The sequence below is a fragment of the Sphaerodactylus townsendi genome, linkage group LG07, assembly GCF_021028975.2.
Source record: "Sphaerodactylus townsendi isolate TG3544 linkage group LG07, MPM_Stown_v2.3, whole genome shotgun sequence".
Lineage (NCBI taxonomy): Eukaryota > Metazoa > Chordata > Lepidosauria > Squamata > Sphaerodactylidae > Sphaerodactylus > Sphaerodactylus townsendi.
This window is the reverse complement of record NC_059431.1, coordinates 94,115,343-94,131,774: the sequence shown is the minus strand read 5'-3', so window position 1 is coordinate 94,131,774 and position 16,432 is coordinate 94,115,343. Positions and strand designations below refer to the sequence as shown.

Sequence of the window (16,432 nt, the reverse complement as noted above, 5' to 3'; positions counted from 1 at the left end):
TTTCACTTGATCCTCATAGTAATTTTGTGAAGCTGACTAGGCTTGGTGATAATCAAGGCAACTTTCAGAGTTGATGTTTGCAAAAGTCTTTCCAGACCTTGCCTACTGTGCTACTTACTATACTGTGCACTGCTGACTCTCTCACTAACTACTACAGAAAATGGTTTCCATCTTAGTAGATAACATTACAGTTCAATATGTGAAATCACCCATCTGTATTCTGACTGGATGTCTGTCAGATTCTTAGAAAATAAGTGTACTCAATGTTGTTATTCATTACTTCTTGAATATATCCTGCCTCTTTCTTCATTTTCAGTGGTTTCAAGAAAACACAAAGTATTCCGATGCTGATTAACACAGAGCTGTTCCCAACTCCCATAGATTTCCATGTGCTTGTTAGAATCCCTCATGTGTATAGTGGAGTTTGTAGGATTTCACACACATTAAAAAAAAAAACTTTTTCCCTCTGACCCTCAAAACAGGGAATTGCATCTAAGGATAATATTCTATGGAGCCTGAACTGTGATCCAGAAGCCCTCAGTATAAAAACTCACCTCGGTCAGTATCTTTCTTCAGTGAATCCTCTATGTGCCAGGGTTGGTTCAGCTGTGCAAGCAATGATAACTAAATGGAACCTCCATATTCAGAGGCAGTATCTGAATATTGTTCTGAGGTCACACAATCTAAGAGATATGGTAACTTGTGGACTTTCTAAACACCACTTTTGGAAACAGGCTGCTATATTGCATGACCTAAACTATCAGGACCCCTTATAGGTGACCAATGTGAAGCAGCCATATTACCCAGGGTATCTGAGAAGCAGTGCATAATCTGAGTGCTGTTCAGAAGATGCTATCAGTGCAATTTCAGGCACTTGGTTCAAAGCTAACCTACAGTTTTATGGAACACAATAATACTGTTAAGGAACTTAAGGAACTACCCATGCAATCTACCATACACCTAAACCCAGTCTGTTTAGGATTGCATTGTGTCTCCAGCCCCCCCCCCTTTTTTTTTTTTGAGCTACCACATGGCAGAAAGTTTGCTGGTATACCATCAGCCTTACAGTCATGAAGATAAGCCAAAGAGACACGCTAAATTGGCCATTCAATGTCTTGCAGTGATCTTCTAAACATTTCAAAAGAGGCTAGAAAATATGATCTAATATTAATCTATTTCTGAGCAGGCACATTTTTGTTCTGTTTGTCCTTTATTTACCCCCACCTTTATTATTTCTCTATGTTAATTGTATTATGTAAAATGGGGGTTCAACGTAGCTGTTTCCAAATTCTTGCAATCATTCCAAGTCCTTAGGCACTGTATTTAGTGAATGGAATAAATTAAATAGTGGCTTCATCTTACATATAAATTCAGCTCTGCTTTTCTCTCAAAGTTTCCAGAAATTTTAAAATAAGATTTGAAACCATTAAGAAACTCAGTTCCAAGTGGATCTCAATAGTGGATATCAGAAAAAGTAAACAGTTTGTAGAAACGCCTTTGCGTGAGTTCACCGATTCCCCCTTCTTCAGTTTAAGGATGGCTGGGTTATGTCACTGTGCTTCTGACAACTCAAATAGCAAAGAGGTCACTGCAGCAGAAGAAACTGTTTTTCCTTTAAGAGCCCTGAAAATGTTTCAGAAATAAAATGTTTCAGAAATGTCGAAATTCACAATACATTTAAAAGTCCCCCAAAATAATCTTTTTAGGTTTTAACATGATCCTTGTGAGTTCTTTTTTTTAATCTCCCAGTTAATAAAAGCCATATGGCACAATTTTAATGGGAATTGCCATATGTAGGCACTAACTACGACAATGTGAAAAGCAATCCCTTGCAATTTATGGTAGGAGAAATGAGTCACAAACTCATTTGCATCTTAGGAATTATGCTATATAATTTCTCTAGGGTACTATTTCAAAATGGATTCAACACCATTTTTATAGCCTAGCACAAATTGATATTATAAGCTCAGTGCTACCGTTGGCAATTCAGAATACAAAAAAAAACATTTCATATTTTCCTGAACAATTAATTGAGCTTCAAATAATGTATGCTTTAATGGAGGGCATGAAAATAATTAATTGACCATCACAAGTAGAAAAAGCTTGCAGTTTTTTTTTTTCATTTAAGTTGCTTGAAATAAATATTCAATGGATAATTTACTCAGGAAAAGAAAAGAAGGTTTTTATACCCCACATTTTTCTGAACCCATCGTGGAAGAGAACCGGACTTGATTCCTCACTCCTCCACATGAGCAGTACAATCTTATCTGGTAAACTGGATTTGTTTCCCCACTCCTAAATTCCTGCTAGTCATAACTCTGGAACTCTCTCAGCATCACCCACCTCACAAGGTGTCTGTTGTAGGGAGAGGAAGGGAAAGGACCATCCCTGAGCCTAAGCCATCCTGAGACCTCAGTAGAAGAGAAGAAGAGTTTGGATTTATATCCCCCCCTTCTCTCCTGTAGGAGACTCAAAGGGGCTTACAATTTCCTTTCCCTTCCCCCCTCACAACAAGCACCCTGTGAGGTAGGTGGGGCTGAGAGAGGTCCGAAGAACTGTGACTAGCCCAAGGTCACCCAGCTGGCGTGTGTGGGAGTGCCCAGGCTAATCTGAATTCCCCAGATAAGCCTCCACAGCTCAAGCAGCAGAGCAGGGAATCAAACCTGGTTCCTCCAAACGCACCTGCTCTTAACCTCTACGCCACTGCTGCTCTTGTGTGCTCTTGTGTGTCAAACCTGCATTTGACCTAACACACCAAGCAGCAACTGTAGTGGGTGAGTATGTAACCCCCATGCCCTGAATGGATTGGCCCAGAATGGGTTGACCCAGTAAGGGGGTGGAGACTCGGAGCAGCAGAGAGGCTGAAAGAGCTCTTTTGCAGAACAAGGCTACCAGACTCGGACCTTGATTTCTGTAAGCCCTTAACACCTTGTTAAGGGTTTTCTTTTGTGGTTGTAATGGGTGAGAGTTCTCCTGGAGACCTTCATCATGTTGCAACCTGTTCATCAAGCCCTTGGAGTCTTCAGGAGCCAGCCAACTTGCACAGAAGATTTGGACTTGGCAATATCAGTAGACTGTAAATAGAAGGACTTGAAATGCAACCTGAACAGGACCTTGAATTGTAACGTTAAATGTTGATGTTTTAAAAGTGTTAATTGTAAAGAAAAGTAAACCATTTTGTTGTTTAAATTTGGTTCTTTGCAACTCATTCCAGGTTCTGCCCCACAGAACCCACAAGCTGAGGTTACAAGTACACCAGCTGAAAATAAAAGAACCCTTTGCTTTTGGCTGTTTATCTGCAGGCCCATTCCTTGATCCCATTTCTTCCACTCCAGCTCACTAGTGGTTAGGGCCAATGTCAACATACTCTATGATGGGACAGCTGCTTGAGCCTACAATTTCTAGCAGGGTGCAGAGCCCCCCAACCACATGTGGCCAAGGAAGCACTTGCAGATGCTATACAATGATGGCACTTCAATAGTGATGTTACTATCTGCACACACCACCTAGCACCATCATGGAAAGGATACTCAGACAGTGGAAAGGTTCATAAGTGGGCAGAGAAAGGAAGGACTCACGGGTAGATGGAAATGTGTGTGGACTGGAAGGATAACAACAGCAGGGTCTTGGTGCTGGTCAGAAAAAGAGAAGAGCCTCCTGGGACCTCTCTGCCAGAGACCCTTCAGAACCTGGAACCAGCCCTGCTTACAGTATTAGAGCCCAGGAAGATTAAATGGGACATTGACTGCAGGGAAGTAAGAGGTTTGCATCTGTGTGTGAGTACTGTGTGTGAGGACAGGTTTAGCACTTTCCATATACACATCGAATTTGCTTTTTAAACATGACAGTCATCTTCGATTTTCTATGTGATTAGAGAGAAGATGCCCGCCACAGATGCAGGCAAAACTTCAGGAGAAAATGCTACTAGAACACAGCCATCCAGCCCGGAAGCCACACAACACCCCAGTGATTACAGAGAGTCCATCTGGTTTCATGGCATGGATCAGCAGCTGCCATATGTAGTTTGAGCCTCTTGACTAAATGATAATCACAAGAAAATTTTTGTCCAAAATAGAAGTGATGAAAAGGGCTAGTTCTTACACACATTCTAACTGGGAGGGGAAAAAAAAATCATGTAATCTATTTCAACTATTTTGGCATTTTTATTGTTTCAGAAAACCCTTCAGGATGCTGAATTTGTCAATCTTTTGAGAAGTTCATTTTCTAATCCTTCCGAATCACATATGCTGCTTTAAAATTTAATCTTTTGTTAAAGATAAATTTCTTTTAGCCTTAATAATCATTCTATACATATAAATTATGATTTTGTCTCATGGCCTACTGAGCTATCAACCTTTTGACATGCAGTCGTATTGGGTCGAATGAGGAACAACTGAATGTATAATGACTGGTGGATCAGCGGGATGGGAATGCTGTCACCCAGCAAAATATGAATTTTTATTAATCTCTGTATGAGGGGGATTAATGTATAATTGTCTGCTAGATTTGCAGCTTCAGACATGTGAGGAGGTTGCTGAGATTAAAATAAACTGCTGCGTTTTAGCTCATGGTTCTCAGTATTAGCTTGTCATATTCTGACAACAGGGAATTGCAGATCATGGAGTTGCAATCAGCAAAACTGTTTTAATGGTGTTGTAGGATGTGTTTCGTCTGTCTAATAAATCAGCTGGGAATTTCTCCTGTCCAAGCTCTGTAGAAATGAATGATAGTTGTGTGTAAGTACAATAAAGACCCATTAAGCTACATTAGGGAGCTGCCATTTTTTGGTTGTTTTTTGAGGAAGAAACAGTATTCCACCATGATCAATGTGGTTTTGTTGGCATTAGCCTGAAAACCTGCCAGAGGAATGACTAGAATAGACATGTGAGGATATAACTACTGTTTTTGTTTGAAATATATTTGTTTGTATGAGGACAGGTGCATATCTGGATATATATTCATGTCTATAAATGAAAAAGGCAGTTTCCCATGGTCAATTTTAGTCAATTTTACAATTACATTTTCCCATAAGGAACTAAGGAAGTTCAGATTTTGTAATCCTAGTTCTTTTACATTGTTTATTACATGTGATCTCCTACTGATTGCATTCTTAAATTGTGTAATCTGTCTTGACTCTCAGGCTCATTTCACACATGCAGAATAATGCACTTTCAAACTGCTTTCAGTGCTCTTTGAAGCTGTGCGGAATAGCAAAATCCACTTGCAAACAGTTGTGATAGTGGTTTGAAAATGCATTATTTTGCGTGTGCGGAAAGGGCCTCAGTGAGAAAGGTAGCCTATAAATAAATAAAATACCTATACACCAGTTGTCCCACTGTCAGCAGATACTCAAGGCTGTTTTTAAGAACCCACCATGCAACAACACTGTAATAATTAGAACACACAATGAAGTAAAAGCTCGTGACTGAATTTACCCAGACTCAAAAGCTCTTTTAAACAAGGCAGAGTTTTGCACAATATCCTCAAATAGGTCAACATGAATCTCCTACCCTTTTTTAAAAATATACATTTTAGGATTCTAGAAGCAACACCTCAACTGGAAACTCTGTCCTCTGATCTCCAAATATGAACAAGTCGGTTGTGGTGAGAGGAATGCACTTTGCAGATCCTTAGAGGCATTTTCTTCTTTGTGCCAGGACTAAGTGCTGGCATTGCCCCATTGTTCCAAGCAAAGAAAGAAGCCGAGCTTGAATCCGGTTAGATTAGATTATTGCGGAATTCTTGACCTGGCTAAGGTCGGCTCAGACACCAATTCGCAAACGTGGGTGTGCTTTGGAACAGCAATACTCTCAGGAAAGTGTTCTTCGGGATTGGAGCCTCAATTGCAAACCTGATTCTTTTCAAAGTGGAAATCTGTTATATTTTGTAGAGCTGCGGATGTTCTGGGAAAACAAAAGGGCGGCGGGAAACATTGGAATGGAAGCAGAAGCTGGATGTCCACCTCCACACTGTGCGGTATTGCTGTTTCCAATTACTGTGGCACTCCTGGTATCTCGACCCATCCATCCATCGACTCTCACTTTCACACACACACACACTCTCTCTCTCTCTCTCTCTCCGTGGAACCCCCCCCCCTTTCCCTTCGGTCCCCTCCCTCTCCCCGTCCGGTGCGCCCTGCCAGACATATGGGATCAATCAGCGCTGAAGCGTCGGTGCCGATGTGTTTACGTCGGGAATGTTGACAGGCCGGCAGACCCCGGAGGGGCTCTGTGGTGACAGCAGCAACTTCAGCCGAGAGCGAGCGAGCGAGGGGAGGAGAGACCCTCCTATCTCGGCTATACCCCCATCACCACACCTCCCTCCCCTACGAGCACTTGAGGGTCTGGCGGCGGCGGAGAGGAGGCGCTTTGCTGACTGCGAGGGGAGCGCACGGGGAGCCCCTCCGCCTTCTCCACGTGCGCGCCAAAAGTGCCACCAGGGAAAGGGCGCCAACGAGGCTGCCCTGGCGGGATGTGGCCCCTGCTGAGCGTGCTCCTGTGGGGCGGCGTGTGGGGCTGGGCGCCTCCCCAGTCGGCCGCCCTCTACCGGCCCCTCAACTGGAGCTCCTTGGCGGCCCTCCCGCCCCTGCTGTTGCTGCAGCCGCCGCCGCCGCCTGGTCTCCCCGCGGGCGCGGCGGAGGGCAAAGTGGCCAAGCTGGGCCGGCTGTTCAAGCGGCAGGTGAGGCGGCTGCGGGAGCGGAGCGGGCGGCTGGAGCTGGTCTTCCTGGTGGACGAGTCGTCGAGCGTGGGGGCGGCCAACTTCCGCAGCGAGCTGCGCTTCGTCAAGAAGCTGCTCTCCGACTTCCCCGTGGTGCCGGCGGCCACGCGCGTCGCCATCGTCACTTTCTCCTCCAAGCACAACGTGGTGCCGCGCGTGGACTACATCTCGCCCCCCGCGCGGCCGCGGCAGCACAAGTGTGCCCTGCTCGGCCGAGAGATCCCGGCCATCGGCTACCGGGGCGGCGGCACATACACCAAGGGCGCCTTCCAGCAGGCGGCGGTGAGTCGCTTCGGCCGCGGGTCGCGCACCTTCCGCACTTGCTTGGGATGATGCGCGGTCAGCGCGTTGTCGGTCGCGATCGCGCGCAAGGCTTTATCCGCGCAGGTTAAGTGTGTTAGTGGCTGACCAGTGATCCCGCGCAACATGCGAGGGGTGTATGAGTGGCATGGGTGGGGATGCAATCCTAAAGACGCTTTGCTGGGAGTGGGCCCCGTTGAATAACGTGGGACTGGTTGGACTGATCCCGCTTTCATTAATCTGAGGTTTTGGGATCGGTACTTGCAATCACAAATCTGCGCTTCAGAACTCATCCCTTTCTTCTCATCTGTCAGTAAGGAAGGGGGACGGGAGGAGAGGGGACTCGTGCAAGTTTTTGGAAGTTGGTGGTGCGTACGTACGTGCATTTCCGTCGTTGGGCAAAGGAATTCCTTGCACGTGTGTATGATGAGCCAGCGTGGTGTTGTGATTACAGTTTTGGACGGCAGGTTCGATTCTCCACTCTGCCACAGAGATTTGCTGGATAATTTAGGGCAGTTAGTGCCTTCCAGATTAACCTGCCTCACAGGTAGAGTTGTCAGGCATGGGTTGGGAAAATTCCTGGAGCTTTTGGGTGTGGAATTTAAGGAGGGCAGGGAGGGATTTCAGGGGGTGCAAATGCAGTTCAGTCCGCCTTCCAAAGCAGCCATTTTCTCCAGGAGAACTGATCTGGAGATTGATTTTGGAAAATCTCCAGTCCCCTCCTGGAGATTGGCAACTCTAATTACAAAGTAGTTAAAGGATAAATGGAGGTGGGGAGAACTGCTTTGTTGGTGTAAACCATAAACTACTTTGGGCTGCCCTCTGGGAGAAAAGCAGAGTGTCAATTATCTTCAAAAAAACCAAACAAATAAAAAACAGGCTGCCCCAGAAAGAACTTTTTATGGCTTACCATATCGCTTCATGGGCTTTGTTTTTAGAGTGGGACCTGAGTCTCCCAGATCCTAGGAACTTGAACAATCACCCCACAGTGTAATGGCCCTGCTTTAAATCAAGTATGGCATGTTTAAAGGATGGCACCTTTATGTGTCATATGAGACCATTGTTAGAACAGGATAGAAAGCGGAAGACAGATAAGTTTAAATGAGATGTCCTTGAAGCCAGTCTGATAATCTACATTCAGATAGTGTTTTTGTGCCCTTTCGGTATCACTTTGGTATGAATAGCATTACTCCAATTAAAATAGACAAAATAAAGTAGACCAAAAGCCCTTTAAGTATCAAAGGAATATTTTAGCCAGCATAGGTTTTACCTTGATAAGAGAGATCCAGAAACACATTCATACAAATTTGTAATAGGAATGTTACCTGTGAACATCCCACATATTTTAGCCATGCAAAGTTTCAGTTACACTTCACTTGTAAAAACAGCAATAAAGCATATGGACATATATGAATTAACTAAGTAACGAAGGGCCAAGCCAGCACCGCTAACTATAAACCATTTTGTTGGTCTGAGTTAAATTCAAAGCTGTAATACAAACTGACAGCCTGGTCATGTTATAGATGCTAGAGCAGCTAGCTGCGCTATTGACCACTTTGCAATTGATGCAATGACTATGAATACTGAAGTTACGAGCAAGACCTCAGATCAGTGTTTTCCAACCTTTTCGATGTCACGGTACCCTTGACCTCACTCTTCATATCTCACGGTACCCCACCATCCTCCCCCCACTTTCCCCTCCCAGTTCCCTTGCTTGCCACCCCCACCTTCCCCTCCCAAGGTGAAGGGAAGCATGGGGGGTGGGTGGGAAGTGACTGCTGACTTTGCAGCAGGCCTTGCCCCCTGGGCCAGCTCCATATCCTTGCTGGTGCCGGCAGGAGACACCGCAAAAGTGAGGGGGGCCGGTAGCATTGTCACGGTACCCCTGGACATGCTCACGGCATCCCTGGGTACTACGGAACCCTGGTTGGGAATCGCTGCCTCAGATGAAAGTGACACACAACTATTTCTGGGCTGCATTCACATTTCACTGGACACTGCACTATCAGTGTGCTATAGCAACCATTTGCAACTGCATTTTCATTTACAAATGAGACAAAGCAGTTGCAAATGATTGCTACAGCACAATCGTAATGCAATATTCAACCATGTATGGACACAACTCAGCTTGCACCCAGCTGCAAAATCACACAGGACTTTGCATACTATTTTCATTGTGTGGTCGAGTCTCACTGGATAGGTAGCAAAGGAGATATTGCAAAGGAGTGTTTCTCAGTATACTATTATCTGTGGTGGTAACCATTCTGTTTACAGTCATAACCTCCCAAGCCACCTTTTGATAAATCAAAAGTGAGACTTTCACACACTTGAGTGGAAAATACTGTTCCCTCTGGTGCTCGTTCATCCAAGGTCAGATTCATTTATTTCAAACCTGTGAAAAAGTCGTGTTTTCCAGCCAGGGTGCTGTCAGCAGGAGCACCCTCTTGGGTCTGAAAGGGAAACTTCATTTGTAGGATTTTCATGAAGTGCTTGTAAATAGCAGCAATTAGCATAACAGAAAAGAAGCTTCCAGTTTACCTTCTGGACAGAGAGGAAGGGGGAGGGGGGATTTCTTGGAGGTACCTGCAAATACAATTAGTTTTTAAAAGAAAAGCATTTTAAAAGCTATTTCATTATTTTCGTGCAGCATTACTCAAACTCTTGAAGGTTTCTTTGAAGAACAAGAGAATTCCTCATACCTAAGGCTGTTTTTTAGATGGGGTGGTGATGAGGAGTTGCCGCTGCAAATACATGGGGAGTTTTTTAAACTGGTTTTTTTAAAAGATAGTGTGTTATTCCTATGCAGCATTACCCATGCTTCCGAACATAAAACAAAAATTGAAACAGGGTGGAGGACAGTTCTGTCATGTGAGAACACAGTTTGGGAGAGGGCTTCAGTGTCCATCACATGTAAAAGGGAAACCCTGGCTAACAGCAGAGGCTCTGCCTGTGCTGCAGTAGCCCCCGCCATGCCATGCCATGCCCTTCGCCACGCCCCCTCTGCAGCCTGGCCTCGTCCCCTCCGCAGCTTCGCCTGGGACGTCATGCCCCACCCCACCCCACTGGCACTACGCCTCTGGTTAACAGTGTAGAGAAAATAGATTACCCTCTGTTCCTTCAGGTGATTTAACACAGAACTGCATCAGCATGTGGAAAACACCTTGATGTGGAAGCAGCCCAGGAACTGAAATAGGCACATTAGCTGTATTCTTCTGGATCTTTATATGTTTTTGGTGGTATCAGTGCTGAACATGTCGTCCACTCTTACTTTATTAAGTTGGAGAAGGCTTGTGGGAGGACTACCAAGTTTTTTGGTGATGCATTCAAGGAACAGAGAATTGGCAAGTCAATTAGGAACAAATGGGCTTGGTTGACTCCCAAGCTTGAGGATGACGTACCGATACCATTAATGCCATGATGATTATGGGAGAGGTGAGGCTGTGGTTCCATGGCAGAGCCTCTGTCTTGTATACAGGTGGTCCTAGGTTCAATCGCTAGCATTTTAGTTCAGAGGATTATGTAGCAGTTAAAATACTGAACAATACTGACCTCGTTAGACCAGTGGTCTTATTAAGGAACAGGCAGCTTTGCACCCCTGAATTAACACTTATATCAACACACTGGCAGAATGATTGACAGCCCAATCTTATGGTGGGGTGAATGGGCCGATGGAGGTGGTGCAGGGCTGTGCCAGTTTGCCCCCTCTGCTGGCATAAGGATCATCCCTGCTGGTGGAAGGGGCACAGGCACCAGCGGCCAGGCACTCCTCATTTCCGCATCAGTGAAACCCGGAAGTGGGCACTACCATGGTGGAACGCTGAAAGCTGGTTGGATGCTAGTGGAGGGGGTGTGGTGGACAGGGAATTCCTGTGGGTGGAGCTGACTTCAGCTTCCACCCTGCCTTTAGGGCCAGGAACGTTGGAGCTGAGGCTTTGGACTTATGCCACCCTTTCAGGTTGTGTAAGTCCATTAAACCCTACGGAGGGCTTCCAGACAGCTGGGGCTCTCCCCCCACCTTTTTCGCTGCCTCCCAACACTGCCTGGAAGCCTTCTGGAGGTGGTATGGTGATATATCAGTGGCGCAATTCCCGGCCACCTCAGGGTTAGGATTTGGCTGCCCGATTTCTGTCCTACTTGCACTCATTTACTTTTTTAGATGTTAACACAAAGTTACACTTTCCAATATGACTTCCAACAGAGCACAGTAACAAAACTACCACACTACAGCTGCTAAGATATTACCCTTCTGCAATCAGCTGTAAACTGGTCAGTCAGTGGTTCCCCACAGCTCTAAATATAGATTACGGTCTGGCAAACGCTTTCCACTAGCAGAGGTGCCAGGCAGTACTTTCGTAAGCAGCAGTGCTGGAGTATTTGCTATGTATATTGAAATCGTTTGCACAGCTGCACTGCAGTTTAAAAACAAAATGTAAAGCTCCCCTCTCTTCATGCAGGTAAATCACAGACGGTTTAGGAGCCTTACTCCAGTACAGAGTGCGGCTGCACTTTCTCTCAACCCACTGAGCAGCAACAGCAGCCTGGCTTTCTTCCTCCTTCCCCTGGCACTCTTTGCTGCTGGGTCTCAAGCCTCCTGCTCTTCAAATCCTGCCTCTCCCCTCTCCAGGGCTCATGAGGAAGTTTTGGCCCTGGAGTTTCTACCCAACAACCAACAGTGTTGGACAAAGAGGATCGGTGGGACAGAGCGGGGGCTGCTGGTGGGTGATAACAGAGGATGGATGGCCTGCTGCTAGAGTGGATTGGCAGAGCAATCACAAGAAGAATTAATTGCACTCTTTTAAGTACATAGTAGTAGCCCTGTGGCACAATGTGGAAACCCGCAGTACTGGAGTCAAAGCTTTGCTCGCGACCTGTGTTCGATCACGATAGAAGTTGGGTTCAGGGAGATGGCTCAAGGCTGACTTTACATACACACACTGAAGTCAGTGACCTTAGAATGGTATAATTATCCTTGGGGTTTCAAGTGACAGAAGCACCAGTCCTCTTCCTTTTTTATTTTATTTATTTATTTTAAAGTTTTTTTTGAAGTTTTTTAAAGTTTTTATACCACCCTACCCCCAAAGGGCTCTGGTTCTGATGTAACATTTTAGTTATGCTGATGTATGCTGATTTATGCTGATGTTTGATTTATGCTGATGTAACATTTTAAATGGTTGCAAACCAAACATCCTTCTGTGATGGGGGCAGCTGTTTTTGAATGGGCTCTCCTTGCAGAGTAATGCATCTTATGTTCTTCTGAAGCACCTCATACTCCAGCGAAGTGGATGAAAGTAAAGACTGGCATTTTCTTTGGGGAAGAGACTCTTTGGGGAAGAAGAAGATAGGTATCAGGAAAAACATCAGGTGGCACCATAGCTAGACGAGTGGGCTAGAACATACATTTATTTTTAAAACATGTATTTTGCTTCATAAATTTCAGATGAGTAAGGCTATGCTAATTAGTCTTTTTAAAGTTAACAGGGCTGACTTGTAAATACATATTCTTAGATAATGCTGCAGCAAGAATTCTTTGCTGTTGGTTCTTACTGGATACATTACGTACCCTGGGTGTAATATGTAACAATGACACACCTGAGTTCCAAGTTCACCTCAATTTCTGGATCAGTGCTGCGCAATTTGGACTGGGAATGAGGCATATGTGGAGAAGGTGTGATTTTCCTGGCCATAAAAGGTTCCGGGAGCATTACTGACCTACTGGGGAAACTCATGGTCTCACTGTTGCACTGTACACAGGATGGGAACCCCCGACCCATCCTGCATCGTCCATAATGTACGAATCAGCTCTTTGATTCTAGTCAAAGTCAGAGGTATATTGCTAAAATCATGTTAGGCAGCTCAGATTTTTGCCAAACAGTGTTAGGATTCTTGTTTAAGGTAGTATGACTTAAAATTGAATATAATATACAAAATGTTATAGTATTACAGTATCTTTAGAACATCTTGCCTGTCACTTCGGTGTTGCTAAGGCAGATTCCGCATGGGCCAAAAACAGCAGTGTGAAAATGGTGTAAAAGTGTTTATAATGATGTAAAAGGTTTTATACTGTTTTCACACCTATACTTTTCCAACATAATTCATTGATCCTTGAAGAGGAAGGCGATAGGCATCCTCAGTATAGCTTATTATACCATACATTCATTCAGTCAGCTGTAATTTATTTTCTCAATATTTAGTATAACTAGGCATTTTGCTTTGTGTATTTTTTGGCAGACAAATTACAACTTGGAGATAATATAATACTGCCCTACTGGGGATTCTAAACGACTTCTATTATGTTAAAATAGCATTACCGGAAAGAATGTAGGAACTTGCATTTCAGTGTAACAGCTACCTTTCTTATTCTTCTGAGCTATTATACTACTGTCCTCTATTTTTAAACTCTACTGTATTATACTTTTTCGACTTAGTGTTCCTTAAATGTCCTTTTGTAAGAAATGTCTCATTTGCCCATTTGAAAATGCACACATCTTCATTTAATTTTCCCAAGTGATGCTAGCCTACTGATACGAACAAATCCTAATTGTATTCCGTTAACTCCATGTAGGAGGTCCTTAGAAAAGGAACCTAGGATTTCATTTCGTAATGGTTGCATTCTGCAAGACCCATCAGGAGCCCTAGACATCATAGAAAATCTAAATTGACAATCAGTTAACATAGCCTCCTGGAATATCGCAGGTTGGAAAGCCAAAGCCACAGATGCGGACTTTGCCCACTATCTAAAACTGTTTGATATAATTTTCCTCCAGGAGACTTGGATGATGGCCACATTTTCTTTTCCAAACTACTCTGTAATAACATCTGAGGCCTCCGGGAGTGCAAAAGGAGGTAGACCCTCAGGGAGGTTTTGGGGATACTGAGTATCCACAAGCTTGAAGTTAAGCATCAAAAAAAATTTACCACTCCTTGGTTCTAAGGCTTTGGCGGTAGTACTCATTATTGTCTTGTAAAGACTTTGATATAATTTGTGCAAACATATATCTTTCTCCCTCCCAATCTAGGTCTCTGACTAAAGGAAAATGGTTAGAACTGGAAGAGATGGATGGCATACCGGCTACAAAATTATCCTATGGCCTACTTAATAATAGGGGGAGACCTGAACGCTAGAATGGGCCAATGTGATAGTTTGCTGCTGGACAGATTTAATTCTTGTGTGCCAGAAGATGTTGGGCCTACTTCCTTTAACCAACCAAAGAAAAGCGTTGGATGCAGGCTATAATTTTGCAGGGCTACTTTTACATCAGCTGTCCCATAAGTTTAATTTGGCAATCTTGAATGGTACCCACCCAGGTGACACCTCACCAATTCTACCTACTGGTCAGGCAACAGAGCTTCAGTTGTTGACTACCTTTTGGTGTCACAAGAATTAGTGGGCATGATCAGCCATTTTGAAGTTATGTCACGATCAGAAAGCTTCACCACTTTCCATTAACCCTTGGTTTAGACATATCGCACTGTTTCCGGGCTACAGATCTAGGATTTATGCATACCGGAACTGGCAGTGGAAGCGGAACAGTCTGAGAAGGAAATGGAATGATGATATGAGCAGTTATTTTGTGAACTGGTTTATTTCTAGATATAGGTAAAATGCTGTATCATAAAGTACTATTAGATATGTGTGAAGGGGAGACCTGAAGCCATTTTAGAGAGACCTATGAACGAACTGTGCAAATACTTAAACCCCTCCTGGGTCCAAAAGCAATTAGACCAGTCAACAAAAAGGGACCGCTGACAAACAATGGTTTGATCATGACTGTAGAATGGCCAAAAGAAACCTGCTAAGACCATTCCATCAGTTTAAAGAGGGCGTGACTACCGTGCCATTATTGAACTGGTACTGGAAGGGAAAAACACTTATAAGGCCATGCTAAAATATAAGAAAAAAATCTCAATGCACAAAAAATGGCAATCTCTAATCATATGTAAGATCGAATGATTCTGCCACTCTTTGGAGACTAACAAGCCAGAATAATAATCTAAGTAAATTGGGCCTAGCTTAATCCAATAACAATAACAGTCTGGGTGGAGCATTTTTCCAAACTTTTTACAAAACCATCAGCCTTCTTTGGGACATTATATCTTCATTGATAACACACCTACATGGCCCTCTGTAACCAAAGCAGAAGTCGCGACTTATGATTTCCTAAATTAAAAAATCTGGGAAAGCCCCCAGGAATGACTATATATCCCCAGAGCTATTGAAAGTCAACATTGACTGGCGGGCTAAGTAATCCTAGCTGAACTTTTCACGTACTGAGACAATACAGGCTATATTCCAACAGAAGCCATAATAACCCTATATTTAAAAAAAGGGGTAATCACGGACCCAGCCAACTACAGGCCGATCAGCTTACTTCATCGTTATAAGTAAGATATATACCAACTACCCAGCATCAAGGTTTCTGGTAATACTCGAGGAGAGAAAAGTTGTTAGGAGACGGCATCATGGCTGGTTTCCTCGAAAGGGACGATCAGCAATGGACCACCGCTTCTGATTCTAAACCATCTGATTGACAAACATGTTAAACCTGCAAAGAGGCTCACTATATGCAACCTTTATCGATCTCAAGGCAGCCTTCTCGATAATGTGCCACGCGATCACTTCATGGGCCAAACTAATAAAACAATCAATATTGACAAACGCTTATTGCACATAATAATCTAACTGCATGAGAACACCTCTTTGCGAGTATAAGGGTGATTAATAAGAGGGACATCTAATCAACTATCTATACCAGTACAGAAGGGGGTATAAGTAAGGGCGTCTTCTAGCACCACATCTATTCAACTTCTTTATGTCAACTCCTTCATAATAGATTTGCAGGATAAGGACGCCTACGCTCCTACACTTTCTCAGGGGAAAAAACTACCCATTCTAATGTATATGACGATATTGTCAGCCTCTCACTAACCAAAGTAGGGATTAAGAGAGCCCTAACCGCAATAACTCAAAAATGTGCTGAGGAACACCTAATAATGAATTATTCTAAAACCAAAATAGTGCATTTTAATGCCAGGCTCAAGAAGGAAAGATGGACGATTGTAGGGCACCCAATTGATCAGGTCAAATTCTTCAGATACTTGGGGGTAATCTTCAGATGTAACAGCAAACCCACACCTCATATCCAATCCCTTATCCAATTCACTCAAAAGCGCGCCCCAGCAATACTGAGATTTTATTGCACTCAGGAGGGAGGATATATTCCAGCTGCTGTTAAATTGTTCACAGCAAAATCTATTTCACAATTAACATATGGAGCCCAACTAGGCAAATGATATCCAACTTTTACACCTCTGGGAAAAGTTAGCAACAACAATATTCCTTAGGATCTTCTATTCAATACACCAAAATGCACGCCCAACACTGTAGTGAGACATGAAGCGGGAATAGCGAAAGTGG

General features: G+C 43.9%; 1 protein-coding gene across 1 annotated transcript in view; it reads left to right on the top strand.

The window, feature by feature from the left end:
* Positions 1–6,243: 6,243 nt before the first annotated feature.
* SVEP1 (sushi, von Willebrand factor type A, EGF and pentraxin domain containing 1) overlaps positions 6,244–16,432 on the top strand; it is a 121,468-nt gene continuing 111,279 nt past the window's right edge. The window contains exon 1 of the mRNA XM_048503302.1: positions 6,244–6,999. Within this exon, the coding sequence (XP_048359259.1) occupies positions 6,472–6,999 (528 nt within the window). The 5' untranslated portion in view covers positions 6,244–6,471. The remainder of the gene's footprint in view (positions 7,000–16,432) is intronic.